Genomic DNA, 23,197 nt, shown 5'->3' on the forward strand with positions numbered 1-23,197 from the left:
ACATTTAAAAAAAAAAAATTGTAAATAATATTTGTAAAAATATTTTTTTAAAAACATGTATATTTTGTACATTTTACTGCAAATAAAAAATATTAATTAGAAATGAACATGTTCAGTGGCATGTCTTTCTTCTAATTGACGGCTATGGACCAAAAGTAAGAGTAACTTATGTCCACCTGTATTTTATTACACTTATTTTTTCATTTTTATTTTTTGTTGTTAATTGTTAATTAGTTGTGTTAAAAATAATTGTAAATAATATAATTATTTAAAAACTATATTTTATTACAATTATTTTTATTTTTATTGGTATTTTATTAAATAATTAAATTAAATGTTATACATTATTTTGTATATATTTTTAAATCATTTAAAAATAACTGTAAATAATATAAATAATTATTTTAAAAATGCATATTTGTATTATATTTTTGGTGTATATTAGTATCAATCCAACAACAACAACAATAACAACAACATTATTCAAATTTTATTAAATATTATTACAAAAAATATCAACTAGAAATGCTTCAACTGCATTTTTTTCTGATTGAGGGCCATGGACCAAAAGTAAATGTAACTTCTGCAACTATATATTTTATTTTATTGTTTTTAATTATTATTATTATTATTATTCATATTACTTAAAAATAATTATAAATAAATATTTATTTTAAAAGAATACATTTTATTAAAATTATTTTTTATATATTATTTTGTATTTAACTGTAAATAATAAATTATTATTTAAAAATACATATTTTGTATTAGTGTTGTCAAAAGACCCGGTACTTCGGTACCAAGTCGGTACTAAAAAAAATTAAATGTTACGGTACCAGGTTTTCTTAAGTACCGGTGGTACCGAGCACCCGGTCAACCCGGTTCTTACTGCGCTATGCGAAAAGTACACACTGCGCAGTTGTTGCGTCTTCTTCACAAAAGCACAGAGACACGGCGACCGGCGGTGCTGCTGATGCGGCTGCTCTGAATCCGCTTGTTGAAAAGAAAGGAGGAAGGAGCCACGTGTGGAAATATTTTGTATTTGCGGCTGATGACAAGGGCAACATCATAGATCATCAGAAACCCATTTGCAAACGGTGCATCGAAGTTCTTTCTCAAAAGGAGGAAATACATCGAACTTAATAAAACACCTCAAAGACCGACACCCAGATTTAATGAAAGAGTTCAAGCAGGTAAGTTTTCATTTAATTTTATATTTAGAGCTTTTGTTATAAAAATTATACCTTAAATAAACATCGCCATTTGCTTAGTTAATCGTTAGCATAAGCGCGGCTAATGCTTACGCGAGTATTAGAATAAACTTCTTTATTACGTGTTTAATGCTCCTATAGCGTTTATTAAAAAAAAAAAAAAACAGGACATGATAGTGTGGTATTTTTACACACCTGAGGCTTTTAAATGACCTGTGTAGCTAAAATATGTGTGTTAGAGAACAAATGTACAAATGTATGGTTAATGTTTATGTCCTTAAAATCGGTCCATCAGAAAAGCAGTTCTAGGCTATGAAATATAGTTTGCGCAGTTTGATTAAATAAAAGTACAGTCAAATACAGTCCTGTATAGTTTGGTAAAAGATACCATTCATTAACATGACTTAATATATTATCTAACATCAAGTTACAGTGAGTGAACATTAATTAATGTGTGTGAATTTTGTTTTATACAAACATTTGATGGTTCATGTTTGTTCATTGTGCGTGAAATAATGTTAACAGATACAACTTTTAATTTAAAATAAATTATTAATACATTTTGAAATTAAGAGAATAATTGCTATGTAACACTTGTTTTTTTAAGTCATGTTAAATGGAGTCTTTTTGTAAAGTGTTTTTAATAAGACAGTTTCCGTCTGTGTAACATTGATATCTTACACTCAATATAAGTAATCTTATCTAACTTTGTTATAAAAAGCTGAGGTTTGTTATTTACTGAAAAGTTATATATAAAGTTCTGTTTAGCTGGTGTCAATCTAATATTGCATTTAGTTAGACTCAGCCCATTGTTTTACTCAAGTATATTATATTTTCCTTTTACAGCTGCAGGCTGAAGAAGACCACGAACCAAACTCCTAAGCAGACAACGGTTCCAGATGCTTTTCAGCAGCAGAAGTATGACAAAAACTCACCTGAGGCAAGAAAACTGAACCGAGCTGTTGCTGAATTCACATGTATGGATCAAGTGCCAGTTTATACAGTGAAAAATGGGGATTTCAGCAAATGCTTCATCACCTCAGCCCAAAATACCAGCTTCCAAGTCAAAACTTTGTTTTATTTTTGTTTGTTATAAATAAAAATAGTGTTGTTCAATTCATGTTTTTGTGTTTTGATTTGGTACCGAAATTGGTACCGAGAACCGTGGATTTTCACTGGTATTGGTACCGAATACTGAAATTTTGGTACCGTGACAACACTATTTTGTATATTTCAATGCAACAACAAAAAAAAAGTTATAAATATATTAATTAGAAATGCTTCAACTATATTTTATTGAAATTATTTTTATTATTATCGTTCATTTTTTTTTTTATTATTATTATTATTATTATATTAAAAATAACTATTTTGTTATTTTATTTAATTATTACTATTATTATTATTATTTTTTTTTTTATAACACATAATTCAAAACTAACTGTAAATTATATAAATCAGTATCTACAAAAGCATGTATATTTTGCACATTTCAATGCAACAACAAAATTTCCAAACAACAACAACAAGTTAAAACTAAAATATTAATTGGAAATGAACATGCTTCAATGGCAAGTTTATCTTCTGGACCCAATGTAAATGTAACTTCATATAACAACAGTTAACGGTTCCTAAAACAACGGTCACCAGGTGCCTATTTTGGCCTGCAGGCCTTGGTTAGGGCACCTATGGTTTAGATGAATAAAACAAGAATTACTGCACCTACTTGACAGCATTTCCATCCAATGTGGCGTACAAGTAATACAGACACTTCATTCGCTCTGTAGTCTCTATATTGTGAGGCACGAGATACTGGGCGAAGATCCTCTCCACAAGCAACCTAGTGGAAAAAAAACAAAAAAACAAATCTGATATGATTTATGTTTTTTTTATATTAAATTTAAATTCCTTTAACATTGCACATTGTTTTCTGTGCCGTTATAACGCAAATCTTGGATGGCATTTAAGTGAGCACAAATCTCATATTGATGACCCAATCATAACACGAAATTGCATTTGCACAGTTGTCATTACATGCTTTAATGATGCAATAACATTGTAAACCAACTCATCAGTGCAGAGTTCAAAATGGGCACGTGGACAATCTGAGCAAGCTGTATGCAACATGCCAGGAAGGCTTGAAAATGAAAAGTCCTGCTCGTTGCAAAACACAAAAACACCAACAAGGTCAGAAATGATTACAAGACAGGATAAAGAATCATGTTTCAAACAAAAAAGACCGCAAATGAACTCAGCATGTGCATTTAAATTTCAAATGAAAAGTTGCGAGCCACAAATTGCGACCATCTCTGTATTTCTCATCCTGTGGCTCCAGTCTAGGGTTCAATGTGGGGCAAATCTGTGGAAAGAGTTTATTTGAAGCCTGTATGTAATAAAACATTACAAAAGGTGTTCTTTGTGCATTGTGATGCATTCACTGTGCCTTATGTACCTCCTATGGACATATCTAGTGCTCAAAATTAAATAAGCCAGTACTGCTTATTCACATGCTCCTTGCAAATGTAAAAATTTGGTTTGCTGTGATGCATTCTGTTGAAGTAAATATACTGCTGTTCAAAAGTCAGTGTCAGTTTGAGTTTCTTTTTTAAATAAATAAATAATTTTATTTAGTAGAGACAAATTAAATCAGTCAATAGTGTTGTTACAAAAAAATATACTAGCAATTCAGCATATTACATTCTGAAGACTACAGTAATGGCTGCTGAAAATTCAGCTTTACCTTCACTGGAATAAATTATTTTTTAAATATATTAAAATAGAAAACAGCTATTTTGATTTGCAATAATATTTACCAATATTACTGGATTTACTGTATTTTTAAATCAAATAAATGCAGCTTTGGTGACCCTGAGACACTTCTTTCAAAAACAAAAATCGTACCGATCTCAAACCTTTGAACAGAAAGATCTCTTCAAGTTATGTAGCTGGTTAATCTAGATTAAGTTGTCAAAATTGCAAGTCTTTCATTATTATTGGAACAACTAGTTTAAATGGTTGGAAATTATACACAAATTAAATGACGTCCTTTTCAATTAAACTGTGTGTATGAATTACACCTGTGTAATTTTGAGCCATTAATGCAAATTAAATCTAATTAAATTAACTGCTATAACAATTTAAACCTATATTTTTGAAAAAAAAACAAACAAAAAAACATGCTACCAGATTTTTTTCTTCTGCTCACCAAGTCTGCATTTATTTGATCCAAAGTACAGTGAAAACAATACAATTTTTTTATGTTTTTACTATTTAAAATAACTGTTTTTTTATTTGAATATATTTTCAAATGTCATTTATTCCTGTGATTTCAAAGCTGAATTTTTAGCATCATTACTCCAGTCATAGGATCCTTCAGAAATCATTTAGTATTCTGATTTACTGCTCAAGAAACATTTATTATTCGTGACAGAATTTTCAGTTTTTTTGCGGAATAAAAAGTTAGAACAGCATTAATCTGAATCTTTTGTAACATTATAAATGTCTTCATCACTTTTGATCAATTTAAAGCATCCTTGCTAAATAGAAGTACTAATTTCTATCATTTCTTTATAGAAAAAAAATCTGTTCATCAAAAAATCCTGATAAAATGTACTCAACTGTTTTAAATATTGATAATAAAAATAATAATAAAAATGATTTTTTTTTTTTTAATTAATAATAATTTAATAATTTATTGAACAGCAAATCAGCATATTAGAATGATTTCTGAAGGATCACGTGACACTGAAGACTGGAGAAAAAAATTGTATTTTAAAATATATTCAAACAGAAAGCAGTTATTTTAAACAGTCATTTTTTTTTTTTTTTCACAATGTTACTGCTTTTGCTGTATTTTGGATCAAATAAATGCAGGCTTGGTGAGCCGAAGAAGGGGAAATAAACAAAACATGAAAAACCTTACTGTTCAAAAACTTTTACCTGGTAGAATATTTCCAACAAACATAAATACAAAAAAATAATAAAAATAATTAATGGTCAGGCCACTAAAAACAATGGCAGTATAAATCGCCCAGCAGAAGAAAAAAAAATTGTGTGAACCCTGATAACGTATCACAACAGTGATTACCACCATTTATAAAAAAAGATATTGTATTACATTACAACACACACAATGTGCAATATGACGACTTTATTATGCATTATATAAACAGACTCCACGTAATGCATTACCGAATCTGCGCTCGCAAGCATCTGTCTGGTGACATCATTGTTCTCTCTTTACGACCGGCCTTGTGTTCAGGGAGCTCTGCAGAATCACTCAATACAGGTTCAACTGAGGATTTTCACAGTTCTCTTGTTTTCAGCCAAAGCGCACAGACTCTCAAAGGACATTTTTCTATATTCTCATTCGATAAACATTCCCACTGGGTGTCTAGATGCATCTAAAAGTCGCTTCAAGCCTTGTTTAATGCCGAGGAGGAAACTGGCAGATATCTGACATGGGTCGTGGCATCAGTACCGTCGCAAAACTTTCTCTGTAAACAGCAGCATCACAAAACTTCCGTCCAGCAGTGTTTTTTTTAAATTCCAACAGCTTGTGAACGACCTTATAAAAACCAATTACACAACAGACCTCCTTCATACAGCAGATTCTGTTTTGTAACAAACTCTTACAGACTTCACGCCTCATTCAAAGCCTGTCAGACACCAACACTCTTTTTCAATAGCATCATAAGTCAGCACCAAAAAAGCAGCGCTTTTGAAACTGTAACTACAGAAAATTGTGTCAGTGTTTTAGGCAGCCATCCGTGAGTAATTTCATATACTGAAACACATTTAATATTTGATGCTAAAAGTCTTTCATGGTTTAGAGAGCTTAGGGCCTTCACAGAGACAAGCATGATGTCTCCAGACACCCATTCAGTGATATGTCACATAATAGGCACATTTTGAGTTGTATTTCCCCAAAAACACTTTAAAACACTTAAGATTTGGGCTACTTAAATAAGCACTGAAAATGTCTGAACAGTCAAAATTGTCAGTCAACATATGTGCCAACTGCTTAAAATGGCAAAATATAATTTAAGGCTCCAATATTTATAATTACAAATACATAACCATGTATCCGTTGTATTTTTCCCAAATTCCGTTTTTTTCATATTCTGTTTTTCCGTTTTAATTTTTCTGGATTCCATTTTATTTTTTGATGTCAAAATGGCAAGTCTTTCATTACATTTTTAAACAATTACTTTGAAATTCTACACAAAATTGCATTATGTCCTAATTTTTAACTAGAGTACGTGTATAAATATACCTCATCATAGTTGCATTGTGCTCGTGCAATTTTGAGCCATTACTGCAAATTAAAACTAATTACAAATTAACCGTTATAACAAATTAATATTGTTAAAAAAAAAAAAAAAAAAAAAAAATTAAATCATTTATTTCCAACAAATATATAAATACAGAAATAATCAAATTATAAATATAATTAATAAAAAATAAAATTAAAAATATTTTAGTTTTTTTTTTTGTGTTCAGGCCATTAAAAATATATGCAGTATAATCAGCCAACAGATTATTATTTTTTTTTAATAGTTAAATTTAATTTTATTATTATTCATGAAACGTACAATATTAAACAAACATTTATTAAAAGTTTAACAGAAAAATTAATTTAAGGCCCTACGAAAGTTTTCCTTTTTTTATTAATTTTATTATTATTATTTTATTTATTTATTTTTTACCAAATTCTATTTTCTGGATGCAATTTCAATGGTTTCATTAAATATTTATAATCAAAATAATTCCTTTCAAGATAATGTTTTATTAGAACTGTATTAGTAGTAGTAGTGCTATCATTACATTAAGTAATATTTTTATTGTGGTTTCTTTAAGTTAAACCAAACTTTTATTTTGACGGGTTGCCGCGAAGACCTTTAGGTTTCTCTTTTGTATATGACGATAGTTTTACTCAAAAGAAACAGTAAAACGTAAAAGTGAGAGATTATGTTCTCTCTGCGCTATTCATTCACACAGAGACACAAAGAACATGCAGGTTTCACATTTCATATTTAAACAGTATTTTCGCAGCTTAACATTCACAGACACTCATCCATATCACGTTTTAACTTAAGTGTACTGACCTACTTATAAATTTTCCAAATTCCGTGACATTCCACCCTATACAGTAAATTCCATTTTTATGACTAGATTCCACCATTCCGTCTGCATTTTCCTCATCATGGAAATCATAGGGCCCTAGATTTCTATCAAGACAAATCTATGTATCGTCCACTTAATGTCTAAGCACTGACTGGAAGCAGCACTCACCACTGACCCAATTTATAAACCATATATAAAGCTTGAATTTAAAAATAACCAGGGATGTCACACAAGTATTGAAAGACCGCCAGCTTAACAACTTCACTCACCGGTCGTCGATGCTGTTCTGGTAGTAAATGTGAAGCAGTTTGTCTTTGATCCAGGAGATCTGCTTGGCCGCCTCTTTCCCGGCCTCCGCCTGTAAGGCGTACTTCTTATAGATCTGAGCCAGACCCATCATTGCCTCCTTACGGACCCGCCACTGCAAGATAACAGGAAGCTCGACTCAGTGAGATTATGATGCTCTGGTGTAAAAATCAGCAGTTAAAGCCAGCAGTAATAAAAACGACTTGGTCAGCAGCCCATGAAAGATAGAAAACAGATATTTCATAGGTACAAGATGTTATGTTGTGTTTTTATTTTTATCTGCAGCAAAAAACACTTCAAACATAGCGATTAAGGGCATTTAAGAAATTGTTTAGTAAGTCTGTAACCACATAAATCAATGACTGGAAAAAAAGCATTTTTGGCAAATGCAGGTAATTTGCCATAGAAATGTTATGTTTTTAACATTTATGACTGTTAAAGCGGCAGCTGTGGTCTGATCTGCTTAAAACTTTGCATGCTTGTTTACAATCACCTGTTGCATATGCTCACCAGGCTTTGTGAAGTTTTAAGTTTTCCTTTAGGCTTAATAGGATTTTGGGTACATTCGGACAGGCCCCATTTCTAAACAACCCCGTTATATCTTCCTAAAGGGTACATTTCAACATTTTTTTTTTATTTTTTATAATTATTGGCTTAGAGAGTCCAGAGAATTGTACTGCAGTGTTTCTTTCCAGACTGAGTGAAAAACCAAGGACTAGATCGCAAAAGTAGGTTCTCTAAATCTTCTCAATAATAATAATAATAATAATAATAATAATAATAATAATAATATTTACTTTAATTATTTAACAAAAAGTTTGATTGACGGCAATAGTTCTAGAGGCAAAGTAGTTCCATCATATGATACAAATATTGTGCATATGCGCAAAAAAAATAAAAAATTAAAAAATAAAATAAAATAAAAAACCCACAACATGCAATCGTTTACGCACTTAGAAAATGCGAATGGCATTTTACTAAAAGCGGCCCTGCCTCTTTAGAACGTTTTGGCGTCCCTTTGCAACAGGGAGTCTATAGTTCACCTTTTTGGATAATTATTGATATTCACTCTCCAGAGAACCTGGCTGCCTTTCTGAACCTTTGGTTCCAATCGGGCAAAAAACCTAGGACTAGTTCGCAAAAACAGGTTCGTCAAAAAATGCGAAATACCCGAAAATTCTGCCAGGCTCATGATCAAATCTGCATGCATCTTGTCCAATTCCAACGGATTCCAACGATTTTGTACTTTCCGATGCTGTAGCGCCCCCTTCAGGCCGAATGGGGCAAGCCTTGGTCAAGTTGTAGGCGGTGTGAGTATTACCATCCCTCCAAGTTTCATGTCTCTACGTCTTACGGTTTGGTCCGCTGATCAGTTTTATGTGGCGATCGCTGATCCGTGACCATTTTAACAATTACAATTGGGTTTTAGTCCCATAAATATTAGAAGACTGTGTACTTCTATAAGAGAATGAACTACTCATCCCATAATGCACTACAAGTAGGGGTCAAGCGATAACTTAATATCGGCGTCGATATGAAGTTTGGTCATTTTCAAAACCGATTTGCTGATAAAATAATTTAAAAGAACTTAAAGTTTTTGTCAGAGCCCTTCTTATTCTTCATTTTAATTTTTACACCATACATATATATCAGTTCAAAATATCAGTTATCGGTCTACTTGGTCTGTAATAATCGGTATCAGCACTGGCCCTCAAAAACATATCGGTCGACCCCTAACTACAAGTGATGACAACGGAGTGAGCCATAATGATACAATATAAAAATCCTCACCAAGGCTGCATTTATTTGATTAAAAATGCAGTAAAAAGTGTAATATTGTAAAATATTATTACAATTAAGAATAAATGTTCACTATTTTAATACACTTAAAAATGTAATTTATTCCTGTTACGCAAAGCTGAATTTTCAGTCTTCAGTGTCACATGATCCTTCAAATTTTTGTGGAATCAGTGACGCTTTTTTCCCCCCAGGATTATCTGATGAATAAAAAGTTCAAAAGAACAGCATGTATTTGAAATAGAAATCTTTTGTAATCATTACAAAAAGTACCCATTTCCTTCAAGAAAATAAAAGTGCTTTTGAACCATCTTGAATTCATAAAATCGTCTCTACTGTGCCAATTACAGTGTTGCCTTAGATGGGCAGTTTGCTAAATTTTGGAGCAGTGTTACAGTAAAAAAAGTAAAACGGGTGACATTAAAGAAGAGAAATCATATTTCTAGTTTGTAGTCACATTTTGCCTCAGCCTGAATGTGTCAAAGAAATGGCTGCTTTTGAGGTTTCACCAAGGCATAAAAATGACAAAACATCCATTTAGCTACAGCTGAAGCTGAAAAGTCTGATATGACAGTTTCTGCATAAAACCACATCTTACGTACGGCAAGCAGAAGCCAACGAGGTGTAATAGGATGAGATGGAGATACGCCTAGACTACTGCGGTGTCATTTGTCCAGGAACACAGAGGGGCCTTCAATTAAATTCCTCCCTGAAAGGGTTTTGAAAAGGCTGAGGAATGGTTATATGTGAGTTATAGTCCAATTTATATTATTCCATCCCCTCTAGCTCGGGTGGCTAAAGGAGACTGCTGATTAAATTATAGTGAGAAGAAATGGAGTGTGTCTGGAAAGAAACAAGAAGCTAATGTATTCCAGCTCGGCTCTGCCCTCAATGCGGTGATGTCAAAGTCTCTGGTTCATTTGGGGTACTAATGGGAGAAAAAGCCCTCGGATATTATGCATGAAATAAAATGACTGCAGCACTAATAAAGAATGTTTAAAAGACAGCAAACAAACAAGCATAAAAAGATCCTGCCACATACCCTCTTATCCAGAGTCCTCTCCCTCACAAAGTTCAGCAGGTGATCGTTGACAAGAGAAAGGTCCTTTTTGGAAGCGGTCACAATGGACACAATGACGTCGTGTCGAATTGCCTCCTCTGGGTCATGTGACCTTACTTTCAAATACTCTGCAGGAAGAAGAGAAAAAAACATGCACAATTTGGTGTAATGTGCAAATGCATCACTTTTATTGTGTCATGCATTAAATATTAAAAAAAAATGGATTCCATAGAAATAAATGTGAAGTAAATTAATTTTAAAATAAATAAGTGAACAAATATACATACAAAACAATTATATTTATGAAAGTACATAAAAAGACATGCATAATATTTTTTTTCTCTCTCAATTAAGTGCACTACAAAAAGGTTTGCAGTGGATTGTGGAAACTATTTCTTTGCAAAATTTGGTTTAATCTATGTTCTCTTCCTGGAATTATGATGAATTCAATATATAAAAAACAAAAAAAAAAAAAAACATTTATTAATAAAATTCTAAATCAATAAAATAATGCATTAGTATATTAAATCATATTTAATAATATTAAATAAAATGTAAATGCACACTTTTTTATGTATATTATATTATTATTATTACATTGTGTGTGTGTGTTGGATGAAAGATTTTATTAATAAAATAAGTTCATTAATGCACTGAATACATATTAAATTATATTTAATAATATTAAATATAATTATTATTAAAATAATTTTCAACTGTTATTCTATTTCTATATATATATATATATATATATTTTTACATGTTGGATAAAAACACTTTGCTAATAAAATTATAAATGAATAAAATAATGCTTTAAATACATAATATTTAACATTAAATAAATGAATAAAATTATTCTACTGTTATTCTATTTTTTTTTTTTTACATGTTGGATAAAAACCATTTTTTAAATAAATCATAAAATGATAATACACACATAATGAATAAAATACGTTATGTATATATTTGTATTTTATATTTTTTTTTTAAAATGTTTCCAGTGGATTGTGGTGACTATTTTTTTTTTGCAATGCGTTTTCGCATCATTTTTCACGTGTTGCATTACCCTAAACAATACTGAGCAAACTGCCATTTTTGTTATTTTATTTAGGGTAACCTATTTTATTTAAAACAACAATATATTGTGCACAATAACACCAAAAACATGTTTTAAGAAAGTACAGAGGGTCAGTTTCAGTTTTATGTTCACTTTTATGCTCAGTTGTGAAATATTAGGGTAGTCAAAGTCAGAAGGAGAACAGTTTGTACCTGTGAGATCTTTTGCCAGGTCTGGATGGTTCATCAAGCAATGGCTGGCAAACTTCACACATTCCAGTCGAACAGGGACATGGATGTCATTAAACCTAAGAAAACGCAGATGGTCAAAATCTTTCAGCTCTGTCTTTCTGCTGAAATGTTTCTCAGTTTGTGTAGAGAGAAAAACAGGTAATTGGACACGTTGTGCGTGAGCTGTACCTCCCAAGGTAGCACTGCCAGAGAGGTTTGTTCTGTGAAGCGAGCTCTGAATCCTTCGCACCAAACATCTTGGCCAGTAGCTTCACAACTTGCAGGCGCTCGTCGTTATCATTACTCTGCAAAACACACAAGGGTCTCCCGGTGAAATAACTGCAGAAAGCGAAGCCCGCGGACATTAATTACAGCACAAAGATTGAATGAACCCATTTAGTTATTTAGCCTCCACGTCGTTGTGCTCTGCATAGAAATAAAACACAGTACAGCTCAAAACAGACCGATAACATTCATTCATACACTAATCGCAAACTCAACCTGCTTGTCAAAATGTATTCAAGTTTAATAACAAAGCCAACACAAAAGAAAGCAATCACCTTTGGTAGTTTGAAAAATGCTAACTGTGCTTCCAGGCCATGCTGGATTAAATCTCATGTGAAAGAAAGTGAAAGAAAGCGAAAGAAAGGATCGTTGACTCGGCTGAAGTGTAATCATTTTCATGCCACATGTCAGCATCTTTTCGCTCAGAAAGCGTAGATCCATTTATTACAAACCCTCAATTTTTAAGCAGCAAAATCGACATCTATTAACTTTCAGTTAACTTACAAACAACTGAGCCAAGTTTTCAATTATCACAATAACACAATGTCAGGTAAGCCACTGGAGGGCAGAATTTATTAGGCTATTAAAACACCATGAGTGTCATCAGGTTCTGACCACAATTAATATACTCAAGGTTTTCCAGAGGTTTTTTACTCCCACAGGGTGCAAAAAAAGTCGTAAACAAGGCATTGCTTCTGTGGTGTTGTGAGATGTTAATCATGAGCTATCACAGATGTCCTAAAGGCTCAATACGGGTTTCATTACAGGGGAACCACGCATTCCTAGAAGCAGTCAAATCCGTCCAAAACAAGATCTCTAACCACCCTGCCATTAGAAGGGGAAAGAAAGATTTCAGAGGGATAGTTCACCCAAAAATGAAAATTACCCTATGATTTACTCACCCTCAAGCCATCGTAGGTGTATACGACTTTCTTCTTTCAGACGAATACTATTGGAGTTATATTAAAAAATGTCCTGGCTCTTCAAAGCTTTATAATGCCAGTGAATGGGTGTTGAGATTTTGAAGCCCAATTAAGGGCATCCAACCATCATAAAAGTGCTCCACACAGCTCCAGGAGGGTAATAAAGGCCTTCTGAAGCAAATCGATGCGTTTGTGTAAGAAAAACATCCATATTTAAAACTGTAATCTCTAGTTTGCGCTAACTATTGTACATGCATTCACAAGAAAGTGGTGTTCTAGCGGTTGATGCAGGAGTAGCGTAAGCTCTGGTGAGAAGTGACGAACAAGGATGCACAGAGGAGAGAGCGAAACAAAACACCGGTCACGAATTAGAAGTATAAAACAAGGATTTGTAAAGAAAAAGGAGGATTTCAATATAAGCCAAGAGGAGACAGGTTCTGGTTTGCATGCAAGACTAGAATATTCTCGCTTGTGCTACGTCTACGTCCTACATCATCTGCTGAAATGCCACTCTCTCGTGAACGTGTACCACAGTTAGCAGAAGCTAGTGATTACGGTTTATAAAGTTGTAAATACGGCTATTTTTCTTACACAAACATATCGATTTTCGCATTGTGGACATGCATCCCAGAGCTAGTGCTACAGCAGCTTTTGTGCTTAAAAAGTATACAGATTTTTATTTTCCAAAAAAAAAAAAAAAAAAAAAAAAAGACCTATCATTTCGATAGATAAGACCCTTCTTCCTCGGCTGGGGTCGTTTACAGCCCTTAGAAGCTGCATTTAAACTACATTTTGGAAGTTCAAAATTGGGGCACCAATGAAGTCCATTATATGGAGAAAAATCCTAAAATGCTTTCCTCAAAAACCATAATTTCTGTACGACTGAAGACAGAAAGACACGAACATCTTGGATAACAAGGGGGTGAGCAAATTATTTGTAAATTGTTATGGAAGTGGAGTTTTCGTTTAACTATCAGTATATAAAGAGTAAAATGTGAGGATGGCCACAAAAAGAAGTGTTTTTCAAGGCCAAACAGAAGAAAGCAGAGTGGTCAATGGCTGATATAATGCATGTACAGTTGAGGTAGAAAGTGTTCATCCACCTTTCAGAATCTGCAAAACTTTAATTAGTTTACCAATATAAGAGGGATCATACAAAATGCGTGTTATTTTTTATTTTTTTTTTCTACTGACCTAAATAAGATATTTTACACAAAAGATGTTTACATATAATTCACAAGAGAAAATACTAGATGAATTTATAAAAATGACCCTGTTCAAAAGTTTACATACACTTGATTCTTATTACTGTGTTGTTTCCTGAATGATCCACAGCTGTGTTTTTTTGTTCAGTGATAGTCGTTCACCTTATTTGTCCTGAACAGTTAAACTGAACACTGTTCTTCAGAAAAATCCTACAGATCCCACAAATTCTTTGATTTTTCAGCATTTTTGTGTATTTTAAACTTTTCCAACAATGACACTATGATTTTGAGATTCATCTTTTCACACTGAGGACAACTGAGGGGCTCACATGCAACTATTACAGAAGGTTCAAACGTGTACTGATGCTTCATAAGGAAAAATCATGCATTAAGAGGTAGTACTAAATGAAAAAATAAGGTAAAATAAGAAAAACGTACACATCTCCATTCTGTTCAAAAGAATGCGTATGAGTCTCTCAGGTGTCCTCAGTGTAAAAAGATGGATCTCAAAATCATACAGTCATTGTTAGGAAGGATTCAAGTACACAAAAATGCTGGAAAAACCAAAGAATTTGTAGGGCCTGAAGGATTTTTCTGAAGAACAGCAGGCAGTTTAACTGTTCAGGACAAACTAGAGATGGAGAGATCTAGAAATCTGTGGAGCAGACCTGCATTTCACTGCTGGTTATATATCATATATATAACTCTGTATGTGACAAAAATCTTGAATCTTGAAACAGAAATTAGGCATCATACATTTATAATGGCGGTTACATTTTAGAACTGAGGGAAATCATCAAATCATCAAATCAATAATCCATTCTTTACACACGCAAAAAGCACTTTATCTAAAATCCCCAAAGATGACAAAATGTCACATATCGTTATCAAGCCATCTTACCTTGAGCTTGAATTCCAGCTGTGGCAGGACGGACAGCAGTAGATGGCTGTCGATGTTGTAGAGCTCCAGGATTAAGTCAAAGACATGTTCTGACAGATCACTGACTGAAGTCTTCCCCAGCATCAGCACCTGGTTAAAGAACTGAAACACACCAAACTGTACATCACACACTGGCATCCATCAGCGTCTACCGCACGTCACTGGAATACGGCACCCCTCAGTGCATAACAGCCTGGCATCAGCATTTAACATAGCGTCGATTAGAGATCAGTCTGAGAAAGCTGGTAGTAGATTTTTTTAAAAAGAAACCCGAAGTGGCTTCACCTTTGGGCGTGGGAGGCTGTCTCCAACAGAGTGCATGTACAGAATAAAAGTAAATCAGGCCTTGCTGATCTATTAGAGTTACTGAGAAGGATTCTCCTCCACGCTTATTCTCGCTATCTCTGGCGCTTTTAATGAGCACTGCAGGGAATAAAGTTCATAGCATAGCAGCGCGGCACGCTCCTGCGGGTGTTACTGATGAATGTGTTTAAGCTCAACATGCCGTTTGAGCATGGAGAGGCGCTCTTGATCTTCAGTTAATGTTGCAAGCCTCAACGAGTTTTCGAAAGCAAAAGGGCTGGAGTCAAATCATGGAGGTTCATTAGGGATTACTCATGATTTAAATAAATGAGAAGACCTTTCTTGTATCCTTGTAAGTCAGCATGACTTTGGCACAACCGTCAAGAGGTAGGGTGTATATTCTATGTAAAGTTAAGCATAATCAATCTCGTTTACTCACGTTGGTAATGTACGGCTCTATGGCCTGAGCGGTTCTCTTCAGCAAGGCTTTGGCCAGATCATATGCTTGTTTGTTGAGGTTCTGTAAGACAAGATGAAGAAACTGTATGTAATTTATATAATAATTAAAAAAAACTACATGAAAAAAAAAAAAAAAGAATAAGAATAAGAATAAGAATAAGACAACCATTAGAAGAAAAGAAAAAACATTGAGCAAAAAAAAAAAAAAAAAAAAGCTATAATTATTTTTCTGTGGCTAGTACCATTTTTAGAAAAAAAAAGGACTAATGGCTGGCATAATAAATACAACAGTTTTAAAATAAAAATAATTTGAATAACATAATATAACAAAAAGGGGGTCACTGTTTTACCTACAAAAGCAAATATTAAAAAAAAAATAATAATAAAATAAAAAAAATATATAATAATAATAATAATAATAATAATAATAATAATATTATATATATATATATATATATATATATATATATATATATTAATCCTTATATTGAATATATAAATAATTGTATACATTTAAAAAAATTTTTTGTTTTATGTAAATCTCATGAAACCTGTCAAGAAACAAATAATAAATAAAATGAATGTTAAAACCTGTTAAGACTGTTTTATTTCTTGCCATTTTTTCTCATTAGTTCATTTAAATAAATAAATTCATGTTTTCCTGTAAATAAATTAATAAATAATAAATAAATCATGTTTTGCTCAAACGTATTTTTAAATTATTTTTATCTTGCAATTTCATTAATTATTTTCCTGACATTTTCCATTATTTTCCCCCTCTCAAATTACCATAAAGCCAATAAATAAATAAACAACAAAAAAAAATTTACAAAATATATCAAAATAAAAGACCGAAAAATAATTACCAACAAGTAAAACATATTTTACAATTTAAATCATGCATTAAAACTTAAACCATTACATTCAAATATGCATTAAACAAAAATAACATTAAGTTAGCTTCAAACAAAAATATTATATGACTTTGTTCGTAAGTAATGACTTTTAAATGGTTCTGCAATGCAAATTATGTAAACACATTATTAGACTTTTAAAGGCATGTTATTATAAGCCAGGCTTAAAATGCAACATATGTACATAATATACTGCTCTGTCTCAATACAAAGGTTGAAGACTCTTAATAAAATGTATATATATTTTACTTTTTAATATATTTATTTATTTATTTTTAATTCAGATTTAAGTTTATTAGTTTTCTGTACCTTGTGTGCTGGGACCAGGTTAACCAGAACCGTATCCAAGAGTTCCTGTGAGACAGAGTCGCCCTCGCAGACAATTGAGCTCATGAGATCCACCATATGCATGTGGACTTTCTGGTTGTGTCCATTGCTAAAAACAAAAACAAAAACAAACAAACAAAAAAAAACGTCATGGTAAACACAAGAAGTGACCTAAAATCGGGTGCATATCAGGCAATCAAAGGGGAGGAGAGGAAGACAGGAAGCAAATGCAATGGGGCAGAGAAAACAGAAACACTTCTCAGTTTTTCCATTTACACATGAGAGGGGAGCGCTGCAGTGTCCCGCTCATAGAGGACATTTCCGACTGAGTGAACAACACTGGCTAAGATGAATCACCCCCATATGCAGCCTTTATAGCACACATGCAATGAAGGGTTTCCACCTGGGATTCGCACGCATCATTGTCGTCTGACCGAATGCAGGGAAATAATATCAGCGAGCAGGAGGCTGACAGCTCATTAGGACATAACAAATAGGCTGCAGCTTTACATTTACATCTCAAACAGAAAACAGTAAACCAAGGAGATGCTTTACTGAATTATGTCGCTACTGCGAGAATCTCCATTCAGCAGCACTAATACAGTACCAGAAAGAGCAAAGTGATACATTTCATACAAAGATATTTTTGGTGATAGAAAATTTGCCACAATCATCGTTAAAACACTTTATATGGCAATTGAGCAACATCTGAATTAACACTCAAAACCTATGTATGAAATGTATTAAAAAGTTTTACTTGTAGATGTTGGTAAATACTGAAGATCGTATGACTATGCATTTTGTGTGTGTGTTTGGGTGTGTGTATATGTGTATATATATATATATATATATATATATATATATATATATATATATATATATATATATGTGTGTGTGTGTGTGTGTGTGTGTGCAAATTTATTTTTAAAATGACCATTTTATTAAAAGTTATTAAATAACTTTATTAATAGTTAATAAAGTCATTTAATATTTTGTCTTGTCTAATATATATATATATATATAAATATGCAAATTTATTTTTAAAAATGACCATTTTAGCATTACATAAACATACATAAATACAAAGATACATAAAATGTTAAGATGTTGATGTTTATGTTAACATCCATGTTAATAGAATAAAAAGTAATTTTTAAAAACATTGTTTTTACATTTTATTTATATTGTTTTACATATTTTATTTTTTTTTTACACTGAAATTATGCAAACAATATATCAGCAAAAACACTGAAAAAGTTTTAGATATGATAAAAACAAAACTCAAATTAATTATTAATTGTGGTTATTGACCTTTTTATATGGTTCAATTAAATGCAAACTATTAGAAATTCAATTTTTGATAACTGAAATGAAGCTGAAATAAAATAAAACAAATGTTAAATAAAAAAAAAAATATATATATATATATATATATATACAATTTTAGGACATTTCAAAAATGACAAACACACACACACACACACACACACACATATATATATATATATATTTTTATAACAACAATTTTTGAAGTACTAAAATTACTACAACATAAATAAAATAAACTGGAAATGTTTAAAAAAAGAAAAAATAAATAAATTAATTAATTAAATAAACTTCCTAAAATTACTAAAACTGAAATAAATTTAAATAGAATATTTTAAATAAATGAAAGGAACTAAAACGGAAATAAATTTGAAATTTCAAAAAATAAATAAAAATGACTAAAGAACAAACTTCCTAAAATTACTAAAACTTAAATAAATTCACTATAATATTTTTATTTGTTTAGATATAATATTTTGGCTATATCAAACTCTTAAATGTATAAACATGACCAACAGTCAAATAAATAAATATATATATAACATGTATATTATATACAAATATAAGTTTTTTTGTTTTTGTTTTTTTTACATGCACAACAGACTCACTTGATCACTTGAAACAGCGTTCTGTAGAGCTGTGTAAAGATCTCATTGCTGTCCTCCAATTCAAAGCAGATGTTGTAGGACTTCACCCAAGCGATGTTCTAGAAAGCCAGATAAAGAAAGACAAGATCAGATGCTGTTTCAAAAACCATTGTAAGACCTTGCTTTTCTATATTGGTTGGATGTCATACCTCCAGTAGATAAAAATATCGATTAAACTGGGCACTCTTGGTGTCTTCCAAGCCTTTCAGCTGTCGAGTTATGAACATGAAAATATCCTGAGTGGAAAAGAAGAGCAGAGAGTTTTAATATTTTAAGCACCTGTGAAGGCAATGCACGAGGAGACTGCAGTGTTATTTTAGTATTTGTTGCTGAACGACTCGATTCATTGCCGTCTTTTGTTCAAGGTGAAGAAAAATAGACACACACAGAGTTATAACCTTCAAAAGTCACCTTCAGCACATCAGTTTTAATGCGTATACAATACAAACTGAATGTTTCTTTCCCAAAACAAATCAGTTTTTTATTTCATGGGGCCATAGAAGACTCAAAAGGCTGGTCATGTGATCTCAACATGGTAGTCACCATGGTGGGAATTTAAAATGTAATTATAGATACAAACATTTATGGTTCTTCACTGACATGCAAGAACTAGCACTGCACTCAAATCAATAGATGTTGAGTTTTCCAACCTTTAGTTTATCAGGTGATGTGTAGGGCGCCTCAGGAGCATAGATGCGAAATATATCTGCAAGACAGCAGGCCACGAGTAGTCTGACATCTTTGTCTGGGTGCTTGAGGAAAAAATCTGATGCGAGATGCAAGGCCAAGTTCAGATAGAGTTCCTTCTCCTCCTCTGAGTCCTGGTCCATGTCCATGAAGGTTTTCACCACCATCTAATTTTGAAAAGCACCATAGAGCCGTGTATCAACCACACATCCAACTAACAGTGTGATGTAAGACACTCTAATGGGAAACACACTTTTACTTGGCAGTCTTGCTTAAAAATAGACATAAGCGACAAAGCCACGGAGGGAGGAAACGCTATCTACAAGCTGTAAAAACAGCTTGAACTACGAGGAGAAAAATTATATTTTCATTCTGTGATAAAACCTCAGTGGAGGTTTAGAGATGAGCAAATCCGAACACGAAAATATGTGCACAAAATATTTCTGCTAAAATAACCAAGAAGAAAAAAAATATTCCTGACAAATAAGGATCAACCCACAGAAATCCATAAAAAGAATTTCAGATTAATTATGGTTGATATTGATATTGTTAAATAAACTATTATAAATTATTTTTGTTAATTGAAATAAAGCTGAAATAAAATAAAATATAAACGATAGACAAAAAAGGTAAATAAATTTGAGGAAAGTTCTAAAATTAAAACAAAGAACTAATTTTTTTTTTAAATTAAAAAGGAACATAAAATGACTAAGCTTTTTACAAAAATTTAGTTCAAGCTCTAAAATTACTAAAACAGAAATAAAATAAATAGATTTAAAAAAAAAAAAAAGGACAAATGAACATAATATGACAAAAATTTTACAAAAATGTAACTTAAGTACTAAAAACTTAAAACTGAAATCAAAGCTAAAATTGAAATACTAAAAAATAAGTAAAAAATAACCAAGGAACAAACTTCCTAAAATTACTAAAACTAAAATAAAGTAAATAGATTATTTTAAAAATGACAAAGGAACAAAAAGATTAAAATTTCTAAAACTGAAATAAAATACACTGAACATTTTTTTTAAATGACAAAGGAACATAAAATGACAATTTTTACAAAAATGTATTTCAAATACTAAAATTACTAAAACTGAAATAAAAGCTAAATTTGAATTATTAAAAAATAATTTAAAAATAACAGAAAAAACTTAAATTAAATAGAATATTTAAAAAAAAAAAATGACAAAGGAACATAAAATGACAAAAATTTTACAAAAATGTCAAAATGTCATGTAGTATTCAAGTACTAAAATTACTAAAACTGAAATCAAAGATAAATATAAAAAAATAAATAAACAAAAAAAGACTAAGTAAACTTCCTAAAATTACTAAAACTTAAATTAAATAGAATAAAAAACACACACACACAAAGGAACATAAAATGAATTAAATACTTCAAGTGCTAAAATTACTAAAACTGAAATAAAAGCTCAATTTGAAATATAAAAATAAAAAAAAAAAAACAATAAGGAACATGAAATTACTAAAACTAAAATAAAAAACTAGAACAAAATGACAAAGGAACATAAAATGACTAAATTTTCACAAAAACATAGTTCAAATACTAAAATTATTAAACCTGAAATAAAAGCTAAATTTGTAAATAAATAAATAAATAAATAAATAAGACTAAACCTGAAATAAATTAAATAGAATATTTTAAATCAATAACAAAGGAACATAAAATTAGTAAAATATCTGATTTCGTTGTTAAAATACTAAAATTACTAAAACTTAAGTTTAAGCTAAATAGAAATAATAAGAAAAAGACAAAAAAAAAAAAAAAAAAAAAAAAAACTTAAAATCAATATTAAAATGAAAACTGAAAACATACATAATTGTACATTTCAAACTATTAATAAATACCTTAATTGTATATAAATATAAATAATATTAAATAATTAATTTTTTAATGGCATCTGAAGACTTGTATATCTAATCTAAAGTTCTATGGACAAGCTTCAGTACTGATTATTCATTGTAATTACATAGAAAAAAAAAAAACATTCACCACTAATAATAAGCTGTTTCCACGTGGGTGAATGACAGATTGCTTCTCACCTTCAGTCTCCGAACCATCTCCTCCTTGGAGATCTTATCGGAGATCTCCTTCACCCCCGGCGGGTAGGTGATTTTGCCGTCCGTGGCTCGATTCTTGGAGTGAGCCATGCTCTCCAATCAGTGCTCGCTGCAAATGTGTCAAAAAAGGACATGAATATATCAGTGCACAACACTTGAACAGGGAATTTCCATCAATTACTCTTTTGGAAAAGAATGTGCCGTTAAAGACATGATCCAATGGACTATGAATATGCATTTGACTTTGACTACACCCAAAAAAAAGTTAAGGCAAAATCACTTTGTTTTTCAAAAAAAAATTCAGGATGTCAGCCAAAACCTCAGCTCCTGTGGACTTAAATATTGACAGCACTAAAAAACCCATTTTAAAAAGAGCAGCCTCATGCATTTCATTGCCACAGAGACATTTAAATTCAAAGAAATGCTACACTTTCAATTCAAGCTGATGTGCACAGAGCTTTTGCCGATTAGCAAACTAAAACACAACACCCACACATGAATTACAATACCAAGCAGACTAATCTAAATAGACAAGAGAAAAATGCAAATTAAAACAACTGCGTAAGTGTTGCACATAATCATCAGCTGTAATTCATAATTATAAAAAGCTAAATTAAGCCTACTGGCATAATGGAGTGAAAGACCTAATGAAATCCTTCATCAACACAAAATTGGAACAGGATGTTTTGAAGGACTTGTACTTTTTTGCTTTGATTGGGGAAAAAAAAATTATATACTGTGAAAAACTAGTTATAAATATTTCAGCCCATTCTTCCAAGAGAAAAGACTCTAAATTTGAAATGTTAATATAAATTTCTTAAGCGAACAGCCAATGGGTCATCGAAAAAAAATGTAGGGCGTGAATTTGGTACTATGAACCGGCTGATTGGATTTTAAAATGAGGCTGCTGCGCTCAAAAATAAATGTTATCTTGAAAGTCAACTGTGGAGGGGCGAAGCTTAAAGGTCCTTGCACAGCGAGTTCGAATTTTCACGTAAATGCAGTAAATTGATCCCAATCCAAATTTTTTAATGATGAACGAAAGTTTAGGAGGCAGTGTGTAAACATGATTGCCACAATGTGAGGTCGTATTTATATATTAATGTGCGAACATTTTGGTGTGCAAGGATCTTAAGCATACTAATAAAAACAAATAATACCATTATATAAAGAGAAGTCTGTCTTTTTAAACAGATGAACAAATTATGACATTTTAATTAAGAAAATGAATGTGAACAAAGTCAACTGTGGAGGGGCGGAGCTTAAAGGCTGAAATTTTCATATGCGTTTTTTTTCGTCAAAATTTGTC

At 31.5% G+C, this 23,197-nt stretch overlaps 1 protein-coding gene across 1 annotated transcript in view; it reads right to left on the reverse strand.

Annotated features, from left to right (window-relative positions):
* Positions 1–23,197, reverse strand: part of pds5b (PDS5 cohesin associated factor B) — a 46,518-nt gene that overhangs the window by 20,752 nt on the left and 2,569 nt on the right. The window contains exons 2-13 of the mRNA XM_051129651.1: positions 21,871–21,997; positions 19,767–19,970; positions 19,266–19,352; positions 19,078–19,175; positions 17,126–17,252; positions 15,883–15,963; positions 15,102–15,242; positions 11,977–12,092; positions 11,770–11,864; positions 10,483–10,628; positions 7,607–7,758; positions 2,938–3,051 (exon numbers count right to left, since the gene is read on the reverse strand). Of these exons, the coding sequence (XP_050985608.1) occupies positions 2,938–3,051; positions 7,607–7,758; positions 10,483–10,628; positions 11,770–11,864; positions 11,977–12,092; positions 15,102–15,242; positions 15,883–15,963; positions 17,126–17,252; positions 19,078–19,175; positions 19,266–19,352; positions 19,767–19,970; positions 21,871–21,978 (1,469 nt within the window). The 5' untranslated portion in view covers positions 21,979–21,997. The remainder of the gene's footprint in view (positions 1–2,937; positions 3,052–7,606; positions 7,759–10,482; positions 10,629–11,769; positions 11,865–11,976; positions 12,093–15,101; positions 15,243–15,882; positions 15,964–17,125; positions 17,253–19,077; positions 19,176–19,265; positions 19,353–19,766; positions 19,971–21,870; positions 21,998–23,197) is intronic.

The sequence above is a fragment of the Labeo rohita genome, chromosome 15, assembly GCF_022985175.1.
Source record: "Labeo rohita strain BAU-BD-2019 chromosome 15, IGBB_LRoh.1.0, whole genome shotgun sequence".
NCBI classification, from domain to species: Eukaryota; Metazoa; Chordata; class Actinopteri; order Cypriniformes; family Cyprinidae; genus Labeo; species Labeo rohita.